Source organism: the organism of the source record quoted next, unplaced genomic scaffold (assembly GCF_019419815.1).
Source record: "Pyrus x bretschneideri cultivar Hongxiangsu unplaced genomic scaffold, Pyrus_bretschneideri_v1 Contig73, whole genome shotgun sequence".
In the NCBI taxonomy this organism is placed as follows: domain Eukaryota; kingdom Viridiplantae; phylum Streptophyta; class Magnoliopsida; order Rosales; family Rosaceae; genus Pyrus; species Pyrus x bretschneideri.
The window spans coordinates 811,242-831,089 of NW_025999813.1; the positions used below are offsets into that span (position 1 = coordinate 811,242).

At 38.7% G+C, this 19,848-nt stretch overlaps 1 protein-coding gene and 1 pseudogene across 1 annotated transcript; both read left to right on the plus strand.

Annotated features, from left to right (window-relative positions):
- Positions 1–13,259: 13,259 nt before the first annotated feature.
- On the plus strand, positions 13,260–16,294 carry LOC103967481 (1-aminocyclopropane-1-carboxylate oxidase homolog 1). The gene is made up of 3 exons (XM_009380732.3): positions 13,260–13,847; positions 14,289–14,610; positions 15,820–16,294. Exons 1-3 carry the CDS (start codon positions 13,330–13,332, stop codon positions 16,069–16,071), a joined length of 1,092 nt encoding a protein of 363 aa, XP_009379007.2. The 5' UTR covers positions 13,260–13,329; the 3' UTR covers positions 16,072–16,294.
- Positions 16,295–16,429: 135 nt separating this feature from the next.
- Positions 16,430–18,893, plus strand: LOC103967498 (annotated as a pseudogene).
- Positions 18,894–19,848: the final 955 nt, after the last annotated feature.

The following is a 19,848-nucleotide window of genomic DNA, read 5'->3' on the forward strand; positions in this document are numbered from 1 at the left end:
AACATTGAAAAGGTTAGTAAAGAAGAGTTAAGCTTGGTAGACATGCCTGACCCCACACGAAAAGAGCATGAGAGAGTTTATTTTAATGAGATGGTGTTAAAAAAACCAAGTCTGGCCTTAGCAAACCATTTAAAGCCCATATATGTGACAACTCATTTGGAAATAGTCTATTTTAAAAAGGTGTTGATAAATGGGGGTACATCAGTTAATGTATTACCACTTAAACAACTAAAGAAACTTTGCAGAGGTGAGGAAGACCTTATCCCCACTGATCTCACGATGTCTAGGTTTTCTGGAGTCATCACCAAAACACATGGGATACTACCCTTAGAAGTAGATTTGGGATTCAAGAAGATTATGTTGGCATTCTTTATGGTAGATAACACCTCTACTTATGGGGCGTTGTTGAGAAGGGATTGGATACACCAGAGTTTGTCTATACCAGCATTACACATAAATGCTAGGATTAGACTATAGTTTATTAGAGCATAAGATGCATATTAAAAAGGGTACATGCTTGTAAAGCAAGCATCAAGGAGGATGTCAAAAGAACTCGAAGGAAAAATCAAGGAAGAAATTGAGAAGCTAGTGAAGGCGGGCTTTATTATACTTGTAAAATATGTAAAGTGGTTGCCCAACATTGTACCTATACTGAAAGCTTTAACTAATGCCAGTCGATGTTGTGTCGATTATAGAAATATTAACGAAGCAACTCCCAAAGATGAATACCTTATGCCTATGGCCGACCTATCCATTGATGTAGTTGCAAAACACAAAGTATTATCTTTTATGGATGGAAATGCTGGATATAATCAAATAAAAATGGCTAAAGAAGACATACATAAGATAACATTTAGATACCTAGGACATATATGAGTTTATGAATATGTTGTCATGCTTATTAGGCTGAAAAATGCTGGTGCTGCATATCAAAGGGCAATGAATGTTATTTTTCATGATCTGATCGGGCACATCATGGAGGTATACATTGATGACATCATGGAAAGGTCTAAAACTAAAGAACAACACTTGGAAGACCTCAGACAAGCCTTGCTGAGAATGAGAACCCACAAGTTGAAGATAAATACTAGAAAGTGTGCCTTTGGGGTTAATCGGGGCAACTTTTTGGGGTTCTTGGTCCATCAAAGAGGTGTGAAAGTGGACAAGAACAAGGCTAGGGCTATAATGGAGTCATCTACACCCACTAACACCTACTAACAAAGTGCAATTGCAAAGGTTGCTAGGAAAGATTAATTTTTTGAGAAGATTCATTGCTAATCTTGTGGGCAAGATCCAATATTTGACTTATTTGTTAAGATTAAAGAATCAAGACAAGTTTGAGTGGGCCCCTCAACATCAAGAGGTCTTTGATAAAGTGAAGACTTGTCTAGCCTCTCTTTAAATGCTCATGCCTACCCAGAAAGAGAAGCCTTTAAAGCTCTACATTTCAACATCCGGGAAATCAATAGGGAGTTTATTAACTCAAAGCAATGAAGGAGGAAAAGAAAATGCAATATACTACCTCAATAGGATCCTTACGGAGGTAGAAACAAGATATACCCCAATTGAGAAATTATGCTTAGCCTTGTACTTTGCTACCAGCAAATTAAGGCACTATATGTTGCATTGACATATCCATATAATTGTCAAACTGATGTGATCAAGTACATGTTGTCCAAGCCAATGCTAACAGGAAGAATTGGGAAATGGATCCTAGCACTGTTAGAGTTCAGTTTCTAGTATGTACCTCAAAGGTCAGTGAAAAAACAAGCAATTGTAGACTTCCTAACTAAGCACTAAGAGTCCGAAGAGAAACTCATCAACATCCCTGGAACCTTGGAAGTGGCTAACCTTTGGATCCCATCCAATAAGGCTCAGTCTGGCAAGGAAGAATAGATACAACAAAAATTAAAAAGGATAACTAGCTTATGGATCACTCCTTAGAGGCTGTATTTTGATGGATCATGCATACAACATGCTGCAGGAACTGAAATTGTCATCATTGATCCAAAGGGAGTCTAACATTGCTACTAATTTCTTTTAGATTATAAAGATACTACCAACAATAGGGTGGAATATCAAGCATTGATCATTGGCTTAGAAATTCTAATGGAGTTGGAGTCAGCTGAAATAAAAGTATATGGTGATTTCGAGTTGGTAATTAATAAATTAGATGGAGAGTACAAGTGTAGACATATCACAAAGACAAGATATTATCTGGCAGCTACTCAATTATTGGGATATTGGGGTATTGAAGCAACAATTAGCCATATTCCTAGAGAAGCAAACTTAACTGCCAATGAAAAGGCACATAGGGTTTCTGGAACACATGTTCAAGAATAAGGGCATGAGATAAAAGTAGAGATACAAAGAAGAAGTTTCCCCTATATCTTTGAAAGTTGATTTAGCCTGGATGTAACGACTGAAGAGCCTGAGATAGAGGATTGGAGAACATCTACCATCTAGTACTTGAATGACCTTTCTCCTCCCACTAGTAAGAAAATTAGACAACAGGCAACTAAGTTTGTTATGTGGGATAATACTTTGCTGAGAAAGACTCCAGATATGCTTTTATTAAAATGCTTGGGTCTGGAAGAATTAATGAGGGTGATGGCTGAGGTATATAAAGGCATTTGTGGAGCATACTAGCATAATTTTATCGATGTAAACCCAAATTTAATAACAGATATATATTAGAAACAATTTAAGTGCCAAAGATGCTAGTCAAGCAAAAGCACAGTAACTCACATATGAAATATCTGAGTTATCTAATATGTATTAGATGCAATCCAAGGTTCAAACAATCATACATGAAGTTCGTTCACACAACAATAAATAAACATCCAAAGATGAGATGATTACTAAGAAGATATGCTACTTCTGGCCCAACATAGAGAAAGATTGTAAAGCTTATGCTAGAGGATGTGAGAAATGCCAAAAGCATAGACCTCTATAACATATACCATCGGTGCCCTTGAATCTAGTAGTAAAGCTATGACCTTTCGGAAGGTGGGCCATGAACTTTATCAGGCAGATATACCCAGCTTCTAGCAAAGGGCACACCTTCATAATAGTGGCAACTGATTACTTTACTAAGTGGGTTGAAGCTTCAATTGTGAAAACCATTAATTAAGCTGCTGTGAAGAAGTTCATTGAGACCAAAATTCTACATAAATTTGGGGTGCCTGAAACAATTATTACAGACAGTTGAGGAGTTTGCAGCTAAGTTCAAGATAAAGAAGATCTAGTCTAGCCCTTATTATCCCCAATCTAGTGGTCAAGCAGAAGCTAGCAACAAGATATTGGGGAACATCATTAAAAGAATGGTGGCAGATAGCCCAGAAATGTGGCATGAGATGTTGGGAGATAATCTTTAGGCTTATAGAACCTTAAAAAGAACAGGAACTGAGACTATTCCTTATGCATTGACATTTGGGCAAGATACAATGCTCTTTATGGAGATCAATGTGAGTTCTCTAAGGCTTCAGAACCAATTTGGCCTACATAGTGATGAATTTATTCAGGCCATGTGTTAAGGAATTGAGGACTTGAATGTTGCCCAAATTAAAGCTATGAACAAGATCCACGAAGGAAAAAAGGCTGTTGCCCGAGCTTACAATAAGAGAGTATAATTGAAGACTTTTGAAGAAGAAGAATTGGTGTAGAAAGCAGTTTTGCCCTTGGGAGCTCAAGTTAGAGGTTTTGGGAAATCAAGTCTTACTTGGGAAGGCCCTTTCATAATTACCAAAGTATTAGACAGAGGAACTTATTACTTGGTAGATTTAGAAGGAGATTTACAGAAACATCTAATAAATGCTAAATTTCTAAAGAAGTACCACCCAACTCTTTGGGATGTTAGAGACTGTTATATTAATGAAGTTTGATACTTAGAAAAAGGGGTGAGGAATTCTTTATATGTCTAAAAGCAGTTGTTTCTGTTAGAAAATGTGAATAAACAAGTAAAATAGCAAAATAGTGAGAGATCTTTTTATTTAATTATTAGGAAAGTATAGGAGCCCTAAATTACAAGTTTACATCTTTAGCCAAGGCAGCTATCCTAGACTTGACTTTCTAAAGCTATATTGCTGTTGGCTAACTGGGCTTCTGACTTCTCCACCTCCTGGTTTACTTTCTTCACTTCCTCAATCTTATTGTATAGCTTGCTGGAGAGGGTCATTTGCTCATCCTTTAGAGCAGAAAGTTGTTTTTCCAACTTCTGGATCTCTACAGCCACCACCATTATCAGATCCTCCATGGCTGAGCCCTTCTCCACCAGCTGCTGCAAATTAGTGGAGGTCCGACTATGCTTTTCCTTGTAACACCTCACCCTGTTGCCCTGCCTCTCTGCCTTAAGATGCTGATCCCTCAAAGCTCTTAGATTTCAAAGAAGGAAATGAAAGACTCATATTGCACCTTGGTCATTTGCTAGGCTTAATATAATTCAGTAAGGGCATTCTAAGTATCTTGAAGAGCCTTAAAGCTAAATAAGGTAGAAAAGTCCATTTGCATCCATTCTTTGAAGATCATGCGTTGCTCCATGAGGTGTTGAGGCTTAGAAGGACGCCTTTTGGATCCAGCTTAGTCCTAATTTGCCCGAACTCTCTAACTAGTTCGAGCAATGAAGCTGTGGCTAGGAGAGAAGCCAATAGAGGATGCATGATTCCAGCACCATTAGAAGTAGCTGTAGTAGTGGCAATGTCTTCAACAGTAGTAGTAGTAGCAGTAATGGAAGAGGAAGCAGATCCGGTAACAGGCACCCTCCTAGGCCTAGGAATGGGAATTCTTGAAGTCCAGTAGCCCAAGAAGTTTGAGCTGGGACCACTATGCTCACAGTAGGCTGAAGAGACTTGCCCGAAACCTCACCAAAGCATTACCAGATGAAAAGAGAATGAGTTACAAGAGCTCAACCTTAAGCTGAAATAATAATAAAAAGGGATGGGGGAGTAGAAGGAACATATTGTCAAGATAAATATACCTTAGTTGAACTTTGAGCCATGGTTAGAGGATTTTTTGGTAAAGTTACTACTGGTGAGGATAGAGCAGGGGAGGCTCTAAGACTAGTTACCTATGAGATAACTGGGTTACCTATGAGATAACTGGAATATCAAGGACTATTGGTTCCTTGGCAGCTTTTGGAAGAGGGGAAAACTGACATAAACAAAGTTTAGATCATTAGTTTCAAGTAATAAAAGAAAAACCCTCTCAAAATAAGAAACACCTGAGAGGAGAAAATTATGGAATGCTAGTGTCTTCTACAAAATGGAACAACTTTCCAGTTGCAGGGTTGAATTAAGAAGTATGAATCACTGTTATGGTTGAATGAACTTGAGAAGAATGAGGAAGGGGTGCTTGTTGAGTTTCAGATGCTGGAATGCTCTTAATTGTCTAAAAGTAACAAAGACAGGTCAAAGGTTGGATCTTAATAATAATAAAAAAAGGGTAACAAGTTTTGAGAGAAGGATATACCACTGAAGGCTTGGCCCGAAAGGGAGAAACTTGCTTAGATCGGGCATGAGGAGAAGATGGTTTATCCTGGGAAGTTCCTTCTGCCTTGGAAGCTTGTTTTGAAACCATTTGAGGTTAATGAAAGGGTTAAAGAAGAAGAGGAAATAGGTTTAGGTGATCAATTATGACTACCTTCAACTTCTTCAAAATCTTGGACATAACTTCCTTGTCACTTTGCTGCCGCTCCTCACTGGCCTTTATCCCATTGGGAGGGGAGTCAAGCTTTTTACTAGCAGTAGGTCCTAACCATGAGGAAAATGCAATAAGTTTGATATCTATGAAAAGTGAGCAGAATTGAGAAATTCAAGAAAATAAAGTGCTTATTGGTAGACTTTTGTTTTTTCTTGCCCACTTTAGTTGGAAGAGTGGCCAGAGGGTCAGAAGTTTGAGAAGTTTGGGGTCTTTTTCTTTTCCTAGTTGGAGTAGCTCTAGGGACGGGAAGATCATGTCTAGCCTTAGACCGTTTCTCTTATTCTAAATCAGACGATTCAACCACCTTGGGATTGGCCTGACGAGACGTTCCGGTTTCTACCTCAGGTCTAACCTCTGTCTCAGATTCGTTAAACATCTCATAAATGTTTTCAGCTTTCCCAAGAGTTTGGCTCGGGCATGCTTCTTGCTTAGTAGCTTCAGTAGCGGCTTCTAGTAAAATCATGGCATTAGCAGCCTCTTCTTCCTTTTGCTCGAGTGTTGTGGCTTTTGGGTTGCCTTGAGGTGCATAATGAAGGAAGCAAGGTTAGCATGGATAAAGATCATATAAATAAAGAAAATGAATAGCAAGATAAATTACCTATTAGTAGGAGTTGGTTTTTCTCGTTGATAACTTTCTTCCTGCTATTAAACTCTTCTTTCTTAGGGAGAAACTTGAAGAAAACTTGCCCGAAGAGCTTAACATGGGCTTCTCTGATGTCGCCGTCATACTTGTTGGACCATTTGGCCTCCCACCAAGTGGTAAAAAAGGCGGTACACTTAAAATTCAGAGTGGTAAGCTTATGAGCTATCTTGGTCATTACATTCAAAGTACGTTTACTTGCCCAAAATGTAGCCTAAGAAGGAGAAGGTAGGCGATATGAGGTTCCACATTGGATCGAATCAAAGAAGGGGACCAGGATAGCCTTCTCGAATCCTAATTGTCAACCACAGAAGTTAAGGTGGTAAACCTCTAGCCCACATTCATAGCTCGCTTGATCACTTCTTACTCCCCATGCTATATCCTTTTGTTGGATGTAGCTGATGAACTTTTCTTTGCAGAATCTGCTAGCATCCACCCTAAAGGAATCCTGGAAAAATGTTGTCCGAGAACCAATGATACCTCCTAAGCACAGAGGTACCCCACTCCAAGTCAATTATGGTTTTGCTGATCTTGAAGAAGTAGAGGTAAGAGAAAGTTGAATGGTTGGTATCTGGAGCCTCTATTAGAATTTGGGTTGGAGCGAGGATAAAGGACCATGCGGCCACATTATCAAAAGATTGCAGAGCTTTCACCAAAGGGATCCATTCCATCTTCACTCATTTGGATTTGTTGGGGAACACATGCGTGTTCAACTAGTTAAGGAGGAAATACATGTGTTCTTGGGCTTGGTCAGCAGAAGGCGTTGGCAGGCAAAAATTCTTCTTGGCAAAAGGAATGAAGCCAGTGAACAAAGACCCATAACTCTTGAAGGTTGTAAGATTATACTCCAAGCTCACAATGTTTTGTGAAGGTTTAGAACTTCCAGTTGGTGGTTGGGAAAAGGATGACCAGTCATGAGTAATGTCCACACATCTTCCCGACTACTTAAGTCTGAATACTTGAGCCATATCAAAGACGGTTGGAGTCATCGGGCCTATTCTGAAGTCAAATGAGTTAGTCTCATTGTTCCAGAACAGAAGGGCAATTAACAGAAGCTCATGCTTTATGGGAATGATGGTCTTGGACATCATAATTAACTCATAAATGCCATTGGCCATCCATTTCCCTTTCTAGATGGGTTTCATCTCGTCCACCCACTTTGACCAAGCTGCGTCGGTCACGAAAGGAAAACCTCTCTTGAAGTTTGACCACCTAACAACATAAATGCCCTATTCAGCTTCATAAGGACAATGGGTGAACCATTCCTTAGTAGGCATATTGCTTTCCATAGCAACAGGAACTCTGGTGGTCCAAGTAGGCCCTAGTGAATACACTTCACCTTATTCAAAGAAAATGTGGAGATTGAGGCCAGCCTAAGGATAATGAAGGCCATTGAGTCGACGACAAAAAGTGACAATCCCTTCTCCAGACTCATATGTAGTGTGTGATTTGGTAGCCATTGTTGAATTCGGTAGAGAAGAATGAAAAAAAGTGGCTAGAGTTTGAGGCAAGAAAGGGTTGAAAATTCAAGAGAATATGGTAGTTCGGAGAATCAAGTTTGTTCAAGGTAATGACCAAAAAAAGTAAAGTGGAAGTTATATAACGGGCATGTAGTTAATGTTGGAGATCGTGAGTTAGTGCAAATGTTTTTTTTAAACGACTAATTAAGTGGTGCTAATACCTAATTTTGGCAAGCAATTAATTTTAATCATTATCAATGTCTTGATTAGTAAACTTAACAATGATTAAAGGGGGCACTGTTTGGGTGGATATTTAATGTTGGGTTTAGTGCAGTTAAAGGCCCAAGAATGCAAAAAGTATGAGGAAATTGGGCTGGGACAATTGGTAGCCCAGGAAGAATTTAAAATCATTTTTGCCAAAGAATTGACAGCAAGCCTATGCAAGAAGTGACAGGTGACAGAGGGCATCTCACCCCCAGCAAAAAGCACTTTTCCATGGCATGGGTAGGTAAATAACAAAAGTAGATAGTGATTCACCATACTCTGGAGCCATCACAAAAAAGGAAGGCTTGGACAATCGGGCTAGAAAGTCTATAAAAACAATGAAGGACACAAGGAAGAGCTCTCTCAACCAATCAATCAAAAGACACTTAACTTTGCACTTTAACAACAAGAAACAAGAAAGCTTTAGTTTGTACAACCTTTACCCTTTTTAGTCGTAGGTCCATCATAGAAAGCTATCTTTTGTCAAAGTTTTAGAAGCTCTGCTACCCTTCCCTGTTTGTAGTATCAAATATCTTTAGTAAACCTAGTTTATATTTCATTTTCCAGGACTTCAGTCTCTGTAAAATACAAAGAGAAGTAGCTACAAGAAGACGAACCTTGCTTGACAAGGTTGTAGTCTTGCCCAAGTCTCCTTTGTTTGTACTTACATAAAGTAGATCTATTGTTTGTGCATCTTTCATTGGATCCTATGTCATTTTCAACTGCCTTCATTCAAGTATCATCTATCATTAATCTTGTCAAGCTAATCACAAACAGGTGATTTTTTTGTGATTACCCAAACTATATTTCTGGTAACCAATTTCCTTAATGTAATCACCAACTATGTTAGCAATAAACTTTTTCGTCCTTGTACTCTCCTTCACAGTTTACTGTCACTTAGTACTACAGTCTAGTGGTATTCTCCTTCCCTTGTAAGTGAGAGTCTTAGGTTTGATTCCCACCAAATGTGAATTTGAACCACACTATTATTAAGCCATTGTGAGACTTAGCTGACCCTTCACCTTAGTGTAGATAATATCATTTGTTAAAAATAAAAATAAAAAACATAGCCCCAACTTCTTAAGCGACCATGACAATAATAAGAGGTCTTCTTTGTGAATCCTTCCATTCATCAGTCATCACTACACACCCTTATATTTCCATGGAAACTTAATCTTTCCTAACTCTCACTCACAAACGTTTCTCTCCTAGATATGGCTTTGATTAATTGCCAATTAATTAAGCGTATATTTGTTTGGGCCGTACTTTAATTAACGGTTCCTGCAGTGGTAACGAAGGAAACTGACTTTCGGCCTCTTTTTTGAAATGCTCGAAACGAGTTTTCATCTCTCCGGGCCGAAGAAGGAGCTTGATGCGTTTTTCGAACTCTTCAATGGTGGTTTCAAAGTCGCGATCAACTGCCTTTCTCTCTTGAAGTAATTCGGCGACAATGGTCGGGGTAGATCAGTTGTTGCCCCTTCCTGCTACCTTTTTTGGCTGCCACCGGGTGGTCGAATTAGCTTGTGATTCTTGTCGTCGAGCCATGCAATCTATTCTCTGGCGACGACATTTTTGAGACTTAGATAATGCCGTATACAGGCTAGTTGGAGAATCATAACTGTACCAATGTTGGTCACGTGGCTTAGGTGGCTTGAAGGTTTTTTGACCCACCGATAAACTCGAACTGCTGGAGTTACGCGAGTAATAATCCTCATTATAGAATGACGCGTCAAAGTCAAGACGTTGTCTGATTGGGGTTGGGTCTTTTGCTTGTACTTGTGGGCCGAGTCTCTCAAACACTTGCTGTCGTTGGCCGGCACCGAGTTTCTTTAGAGGTTTTGTTGCGGCTGTGGACGGCGGACATGAAGTTGAAGCCGGAGGTGTTCTCTCTTTAGGTTCAATTCGTGTTTTACAGCGGCCGCACAAAACCATTGATTCATCAGTTTCTTCGGAACTAGAACCTGACATGGGTTCAACAATGGCCGGCACTGAAGACTCCATGGGTGGTGCATTTGAAAATAAATTAATCTTGAGTCTCGGCTGACCACCCTGCTTACAGACATGCTGTACTGGGACGAATTCGGCCTTCCATTTTCCTTTGTTTTTAGGGAGATGAGCATCCACCATACCAACTGCTGTCGAGGGGAAGGGATTGACGTCAACTGCCATCTGCTGATCAGAAAATTTTAACTTACCCTTCTCAATCCAACTTTGAATTGCATCACGGAACACGACGCAATTATTCGTAGCATGCTTGTTTGAATTATGGTACTTGTAATATGTTTTGTCTTTCAATTCTTCGGCCTTAGGAATGTTGTGTCCCGGCCGAAGTTTTATGATCTTTGCTACCAACAACTGGTCGAAAATTGCATCGGCCTTGGTGATATCGAAAGTGTAAACTTTTAATGTTTTAATTATCTCTTCAGAAGCCGAGCGGGTTTTGGCATCTTTGGAACTGATTTGAGCTAATACCTTGCAAATGTATGATTTATCTATCATTATTTCAGTCGCGTCCACACTGGCGTATTGGGGATCCTTGCTTTCGGCCAATGCGTAGCTAATCGTGAGATTCTTGTATATCGTTCCTCAGGATGGCGATTTTGATATTTTTTCCTCTCAGAGCAAATAATCATACTGCTCAACGTGCTGAGTAAGTTCGTACATATCTCGGATATTTGCCCCCAGAAATTTCTTTTTTTATTCCACGTCTAGGCCGTTTAGAGCAATTTTGACGAATTCAACTTCATGGAGAGGTACTCGGCACCAATTCCTAGCCGACTTAAACCTTGTTAAGTATTCCATTGGCGATTCATTTGAAGCTTAAGCCATTCTAGCTAACGATGAAACGGACATTTCCATCCCTGGTCGATAGAATTGTTCATGGAATTTCTCGACTAATTCCTCCCAACTCTGGACGGAGTTCGGTGGGAGGTTGATGCACCAAGCAAAGGCTGAACCTGTTAGTGAAAAGTTGAATAGCCGTAGTTTATGGAAATCGCTATTAATGTCTCCATATTACGCAGTGAACTGAGCGACATGTTCTAACGAAGATAAGGATGATTCTCCGGCGAAAAGACTGAAGTCAGGGATCTTAAAGCCTTTAGGGTATTTGAACTTTTCCACATAAGCCGGGTACGGATGGATAAACTTTGGGAACTTCGGCCCTTTTTTTAAGGCCGAGTCCATCATTCTTTGGACCTTGGTCATATTGACGGATGCTGCTTTTATTCCCTGGTCAGGCCCATCAGATATATTGCTTGATCCGCCTCTTTTTTCCAAGTCAATTGGTTGGAGTCGAGCAGATCCTTTCTTGGCTTGTAATGGAACATTCTTAAAAGGAAGTTGTCGAGGATGGCCGACGTGGCCATCTTCAAAGGCTTTACTGACCAATAGTTCAAGCATCTTGGTTTGTGTATCACTATTGTTTCGTATTGTGTCAAGCAAATCATTCATTTTCTGGCCAATCGATTGCTCGACTTGCCGAGATTGTTCATTAAGTCATCTTTTAAGAAACGACCTAGTTCGCGGATTAGAACCTTCCCTACCATCTTCGTCGCAATCTTCCACTATTCCTTCGACGAAAATGCCTGCCGTTTGGTTAGGAATTTCTGGGTTGCGAGGTTGTCCGCCGAGACAACTTTCCTTCTCTTGGCGTGTCGCACTTGTAGCCTCGGGTGGCACAACAATGAGGGAATTTTGTGCCTGAGACAAATCTTGTCCAGGGCCTTGTACTAGTAAGTTGGTTGTTGATTTTCCCATGATTGTTTTCTTTTTTACGGACCGTGTCTCAATGGTCATGAACTCCGAAGGTCTAGCACAAGGTCCCACCGGGCGTGGCGCACAGGTCAAGTAATTAATAAGCTAACTACGTCATTCGGTTGAATGCGGGGCGTGCCAACTCGTCGGCCGAGGAGTAAAATTTGTTGATGTTGAATTGAGCGCGTTGCTGACTTCTTTATCTTGCGACTGTGGCGAAGAAGGAACAAATCTCGGCCTTTGGATTCTCGAGCCTGAAGACAAGGCTACTAGTTCTGCGAAGTTCACGAATCATCGACGCCGAATTCGGTCACAGTGATTATATTCGTGAGAGTATAAGCACGCTGAATCGACACTAGATTATATGGACACAAGTATTCAAAGGTGATGTCTGTCTTGATGGTAAATGTGGTTCGACTGTCAGAATGCCGAACTCTGAAACCCACTTGGGAGTATCCAATCATAAAATCACTCGGCGTTCATTATGCTGAATGTCATAACTCGTAACACCTTACTTCGCCGAGAAGACTAATAAGATGATGTCTGCCAATAAGAATTCGGAAACCCTTCTCAACCAAGACTTGGATAGGTAACTAGTCGGCCTCGACACAATGCTGTTTATCCAAATTAAAGGTGCTTCTCGGTCGGCTGACTCTACGGCAACAGTGTTGTTTATCCAAACTGAAGATGTTCGCCGGTTGCCTTCACAGTGCTGTTTATCCAAACTGAAGATGTATTGGCGAAAAAAGAAAATGAAAAATCTCAAGTTGTTTGAGAGGTTTGCGCAGGGCAATTATGTGTTTTTTTTTTGGAGCCCTGAATGATGCACTCTGCTATTTATTTATAGCAACAAAAACTCCCCAAGGTCAAGTTGAACCCGTATTATACTAGGACTTCTTGTTCTGTTCCAACTCTACCTTGACCAATCCTACTCCTATTAGGACTTTGAACTCACCCCTTTTTGGGACCATATTCATTGCTGGTCGAGAATCCAAATTGCATTAGGACCCCTTATCATATTAGGACTTCTTCAACCCCTCTTCTCATCCGAATTATTCCTTCTTGCGATAGGATTCGACCCTGAACGGCCCGGGACCACCAGGCAGCCCACATAATACACTCGGAAAAGCTTTGGGCCGAACCTACGCTTGGCCCAATAACATTTTGAGCCCAAACAATATTATATTTTTTTACCAGACAATTCCAGTCATGATATGCCGTTTATAAATGAATAAAACCCAACACCCCAAGCATATTTTTTGGTCAAAAGTAGTAGTTGCTGAAATAGTGAAGTGATGCCTAATTAACATGTGCTTACTAATGAGATTATTCTAATATATTATTAGTCTTTGGAAAATGATTGATGTTGATTGCCAATAAAGTCCAAATTATTCTGCTATCATCTTTTGGTCTACTCTTCCAACTTCGGCGGCTATAAAATGATCATCTTCTCTGATCACTAATACACACAAATACACTACTCTGTCTGATCGTATCTAGTCACAAACGAAGATGGCAGCTACCAACACAAATTACGATCGCAAAAGTGAACTAAAAGCTTTTGATGACACAAAAGAAGGTGTTAAAGGCCTTGTTGATGCCGGCATAACAGTAATTCCTAGAATATTTCATCACCCGCCGAACTTGGATGACAACCTCGATTCAGAAGCCAGCAGCCAGTTTAGCATTCCGGTCATAGACCTTCAAGGCCTTGAACTCGGTAGTCCAACTAAGCGCAAGGAGATTGTTGCGAAAGTCGCAGAGGCATCGGAGAATTGGGGATTTTTTCAGATTGCAAATCATGGAATACCTGTTGATGTTTTGGAGGAGATGAAGAATGGGGCACGTGGGTTTTTTGAGCAAGACACTCAGGTGAAGAAGGAGCTTTATACTCGTGATCAGTCCAGAACTGTGTTGTACAATACCAACTTTGATCTGTATAGTGCACCGGCCGCTACTTGGAGGGATAGTTTTGGGATTTACATGGCTCCTAATCCTCCTAAGCCGGAAGACTTGCCAGAAATATGCAGGTATGTTTGTTTGTGTGTGTGTGTGTGTGTGTGTATGACATGTAATTGGAAATTAGTTTGATTCAGCAATAATCCATCCTAGATGAGATTCGATCACGTATTGAATTTTGGTAGTTAATAAATACACTTTCAAGTAGGATTTCATTTGTTTCCTGAAAGTTTTATATGCCCCCGTTGAGTGGTTCTCGAAAAATCATTTCCAAAGTCAAAAAATCTTGCTTTTTGATTAACAATTGTCACCAGTGAGATTTGAACTTAATACCTACTCCAACAAAGTAAAGAGTGACTGTTGATATACCAAACGATCATGTGTAAGATCGGAGAGATACAATTAAAATCACGACACACAAGCCGCTCAGCTTTGTTAAATCTCTGTCATATAATTGTTACTCCAAGAGGAGGGATTTTATAATGCTTGATTTTCTGCGTTTCAACTTGTAGGGACGTACTGGTTGATTATTCGAAGCAAGTAATGAAGTTGGGGAAGTTGCTGTTGGAGTTGTTGTCCGAGGCTCTTGGCCTAAAGCCAAGTCACTTGAATGACATAGGTTGCAGTGAGGGGCTTGCGCTTCTAAGCCATTACTATCCTGCTTGTCCACAGCCAGAATTGACAATGGGCACCGCCAAGCACGGCGACGCTGTCTTCCTTACAATCCTTCTGCGAGATCATATTGGTGGTCTCCAAGTTCTTCCTCAGAACAAGTGGATTAATGTTCCTCCTGTGCCTGGGGCTCTTGTGGTTAACATTGGGGATCTTCTACAGGTGAGTACAAACCAAATCTGCACCGTTGACTTTCTAATAACAATTTATAAATCTCACAGCAATAATAATTACTTAAATTAGAGATGAAAAATGATACAGAGACGACATTTGTTAATGTGATAGTTTTGATTGTTAATGGTGAGTTAGGGAGTAAACAATTCTGATTATTAATCCCAATTGGATGGACAACCGTGTATATATTAATATTGTCACAATACAAGCCAACTAACTTCAAAATTATACCAAGTGTTATCGTCTCTTTTTTTTTTCTTTTCTTCTGTTGAGTAGCATTTGGCTCCTTGCTTTAACTATGTATGTATAATCATAATATGCACAGTAATATTGAGCAACTTTATTAAGAAAATATTTAGAAAATTCTGCCTTTTAAAAAGTATTTGTCTCCTTGCTTTAAAGTGAGCATGTATAATAATATTGAGCAACTTTATTAAGAAAATATTTAGAAAATTCTGCCTTTTAAAAAGTATTTGTCTCCTTGCTTTAAAGTGAGCATGTATAATAATATTGAGCAACTTTATTAAGAAAATATTTAAAGAATTCGGCCTTTAAAAAAAAAAAAAAATTCAATTCAAATATAATTAGATTATTTAGGCACTATTAATATCCTTTTCTTTCTGGTTTTTTTTTTTTTTTTTTTTTTTTTTTTTTTTTTTTGCGGGGGGTTTTGTAAATACATGTAGAATATGTAAAAAGTAACTTGTATAAAACGTAAAATTTATGTGTTTTATTGAAAAATATGTGAAAGTAACTTGTATAAAATGTAAAATTTATTTGTGTGCGTGTATAATAGTGTATTGCTAATTGAAGCTTTAAAACACATTTAATTTATCGAAACATTAAAATGTTTACGGAAAATGAAAGTACATTCCTCCAATAACAGTTGACGTGGGCCAGGTTTTCTTTATGGGGTGCACACCTTTTGTTAATTTCTGTTTATTGATCTTCTTCAATTCATCCGATCCGACGGTCGAAAACCAAAAAAGTGTAGGAGAAGTAAAAAGCGGAGTGTGGATATCACACCCCTTCTTTATTTGTTGTGTTCTCTAGCGACTATATTAGAATTTTCTCTCGTGTCATCAAGATTTTTGAAAGAAATTTGAGAAAATCTTATAGTAGTATTGTTTTAGAATATGCCTCAAATTGTTGTATTTAGGCTCCTTGTTTTGGTTTTAAAGTTGAATTGGGTTTCAGCTCATATCAAATGATAGATTCAAGAGCGTGCAACACAGAGTATTAGCAAGCCGTGTAGGTCCAAGAGTATCCATTGCGAGCTTTTTCTTCACCGGTATGTTGCCGTCGACAAAACTCTTTGGACCGATCAAAGAGCTATTATCAGAAGACAATCCTCCAAAGTATAGAGAGACCACTGTGAGGGATTACTTTGCTTGCGTCCAACTCAAAGGCCTTGATGGCACATCTGCCTTGCCTCAATTCAAGCTTTAAACTACTGCTATATATATTCCGTAAAGTGTTGAAATCTGCCGTTCTAAATTATAAAATAAAAATACATGTATGGTGTGTAACATTACTCTTTTGGCCATATATATATATTGGTTGTTTTGACTCCTTGTAATAATTCAGTTGGTAAGTTGGTAGAGAAATGTAATTTAGTAAGTTGTACATCATTGACAGCTGTAATGGTTATTGAACAATAGTTCATTATTCAGATTAAGTTTTCCACCAATAAACCAACTTGAAGTATTAAATTGAAGTTATTAGGATCAAACCTTGGATCTTGAACTGTCAAATATTATATGTCTTGAACTCTATAAATATGTCAATATATACTCATGTGATAAACAACTGTCATAACTTATTATATTAATATTGAAAACGAGCAAATTCAGTGACTTTCTACAAGTACGTTGCTTAATTTCTTCCAGCAGCTTCACTACTTGTAAGGTACTCCTTTGCAAAAGTATACACTACCTTTGATCTAAATCATCTGACATCCAGTAAACCAAGATATGGTAGCTACCAGCACTTCAAATGAAGTTCCAGACAATCATAACAGAAAAAGCGAAGTGAAAGCATTTGATGAAACGAAGGAAGGTGTTAAAGGCCTGGTTGATGCCGGGATAACCCAAGTTCCTCGGATTTTTCATCAACCACCAAAACCGGGTGATCAGTACTGCATCAGCAGTTCCACCTCTGATTCAGAAGCCAGCCAGTTCAGCATTCCAGTCATAGACCTTGAAGGCCTTGAACTTGGTAGTCTAACTATGCGCAAGGAAATTGTTGCAAAAGTTAAAAGAGGCATCGGAGACTTGGGGCTTCTTTCAAATTTTCAACCACGGAATACCTAATGACGTTCTAGAGGAGATCAAGGATGGCGTGCGTGGGTTTTTTGAGCTAGACACTCAAGTTAAGAAGGAGTTTTATACTCGTGATCCCTTAAACCTGTGGTCTACAATAGCAACTCTAATCTTTACTGTGCATCCGCGACTAATTGGAGGGATACTTTTATGTACTACGCGGCTCCTAATCCTACTAAGCCAGAAGACTTACCACAAGTGTTCAGGTATGTGACCTGCTATATAACTGATAATGTTTATGATATTAGTGTGAATAATCTGAACTAATCGATCCCTCTTCAATGAATTAGTGAGATGGTTTGATCTTGAATATCTAGGCAACATTCCTCCTCTGATTAATATATAAGAATTCTTTTACGGTTTTTATGCATGAGTTGTTATTAGAGAGAGAAATATGGAGAACAACTTTGAAGTAGGATTTAAATCGTTTCACCAAAAGTGTTATTAACCCCAGTAAAGAAAGGGCCATAGTCATAGTTGCATTTGCCACAGAGATCACGTTATGGTTGGAATGTATCAGTTTATTTAGGAAAATAAATTGAGATTTGATTTGATTTCGTATTAGGGTATTTTTGGTATTTTCGCATTAGGATTGCTGGTAATTTAGTTTGAGAAACAAGTCAGTCACACTGTAGTCTTGTCAAATTATATAGCCGTCTAGGTGATTTGTTGTCTTTTCTTTCGTTTCACCTAATAAAATTTTATATTCCGTTTATTCGTCATTTATAGAGTCATGCATATACAGGAACATATAAGTGATGGTGGCTGATCTTTGGCTATTTTATTTTGAATGGATTGGATCAGTGGCAAGAGGTTCTTTCATAAGAAAACTAATGAAAAAGATATGAAAAGTTTAAATGTTAACAAAAAAATCAGGTACTAATTTTATTTAATGTTTAGGACAAAGTCTAGCACTAAACAAATCCAATTAAAATGATCCAAACACTGATTTTTCAATTTTACCCCTGCCTTTACCGTTTATTATCTTTCTTCCTTCTCTCTTCGACTCTGTCTCCCCCCATTTCTTCGTGAGATCTCACTCTTACAATGCAATAAATTTTGGAAAATCAAGGATTTCACGAAACCTGGCGATTCGGGGATGAGTTCGGTGCATCTCTAATCAGATTACACAAAAGTTGAAGAAAGAAATGAAAAACACACATGGGTCACTATAGAATTCGTCGATGTCGTCCTAGTGGCTGTTGGGGAGACTTTCTCATCAACCAAATTACAGGGAGACTTACAAGTACGATCATCTCTGCAAGAGCAGAGGTGACTTACTCGCTCACTTTGAGAAGAGCTTCATACTGGGCAGGTTCTAATTCATCCTTGTGGTTGTCGGTGAAGGAGAGGAAAGGAGAGGTTGGGGAAAGTGAGAAAGGGAAGAGAGAGAAATGAGGGAGAAAGAGAGAATAATCTCTACGACGGAGCAACTCAGTTTGCAAATAACTTACGATGAACTGAAATCTTCCTCCCAATTTCTACAGCCAACATCTCACCGCATGCCTTGAGAACAAATGGGTACGTAAAATTGTCCACTTTCAGTCCAAAACTAAGTATTTCACGGTACAAAACCAGAGACTTGAAGCCTTGAACGGACATCCATTGCAGGCATATCCCCTAATCATGAAATTCCACAGGAACAAGTTTTTCAGAAAAATCCCATAAAAAATTTGCAGCGCTTGGGGCATTTTACCGCAGTACGTAGAAAGGGGCGGTGAACGTGACAGTGTGGAGGTTTTAGCCGTGAACGTGACAGTGTGGAGGTTTTAGCCGTGAACGTGACAGTGTGGAGGTTTTAGCCATTTGGTAAGAATTTGGTTTTAATGAGGGATCGGAAGATGGTAATTGTTAATTCTCCCTTTACTTCAAATGTTGCAGATCCATAAGAAAGAGGTGTTTAACTTCATTCGTTTGTATATTAGCAATTTTTATATATTTGTAGTTTGTAACCATGATTTCACTAAATCTCTCTGGCTTGAATTCTTTATTGTTTTATCCTTTCTATGTGAGATTCTATCTAATTATTTATAATCTTTGCATTCTTATTCATGTGCTTAGAACAACCATTTATTGATTATTATTTTTCTTTCAGTTCCAAGCATTTGATGAATTAAGGCCAAATCTCTCGATCTCCCTCTTTATCGTGCTTTCTTTCAATTTCTTGGTATGCAATATTTCTTTGCCTGGAATTTTTGATAATATTATTTACTATCATTATATTTTCTTCTTCTATATATATAAATCCAGAAGGCAAAAATTTTAAAATAACCATAATCCAAAAAAACTCTTATTTGATTCAGATTTAAAAAAAAAAAAAAAATTTCAATTTGTAGTCTTCTAGCAAAACAAAACTACCACGTAAAGGGATAAAAAGGTAAAAACATGGGAATAGAGTTTTTTTTTTTCTTTTGGTAGAATGGCTATAGAATTTTGAACGTAGGAGAAGACAAGATAAGAGCAGTGAGTTGTCTTTGGTGGAATGGCTATAGAGTATTTTTTGGACCTGATTTTACACTATCGCCCCGAGCAATCAAGGCTGTAGAGTGAGTAAAATTTTGAGCAGTTGGATTGGAAAAAGATTTGTCTAGATCATATTATTATAATTTTAATAATCATGATGTTATCTAAGGAATTATTGAAATTTATTTCTAAAAATGTAGAGATAATTAAAGAGTTCAAACGATTGAAATGCTATCGGATCAGAAGATCAAAGATAAGGCTCAACTGGTTGTGGGGACTTATTTTCAAAGTTTGATGTCAAATCACATGCATCTAGTATAGATAGCTTTTTGAAGTTTTTAATTGCAAGGGGACAATTCCAAACGTGCCATTTACAAGAGAATTATGCAATATGGGGGATTATATCCTAATGCATGTTTCTCGGGTTAGTTCTGTGCATGTG

Excerpts from the sequence above, each read along its gene's own strand:
- LOC103967481 (XM_009380732.3), top strand. The coding sequence starts at position 13,330 with ATGGCAGCTACCAACACAAATTACGATCGCAAAAGTGAACTAAAAGCT. Across the intron at positions 13,848-14,288 it reads GACTTGCCAGAAATATGCAG|GGACGTACTGGTTGATTATT; the intron begins GTATGTTTGTTT and ends TTCAACTTGTAG. Across the intron at positions 14,611-15,819 it reads ACATTGGGGATCTTCTACAG|CTCATATCAAATGATAGATT; the intron begins GTGAGTACAAAC and ends ATTGGGTTTCAG.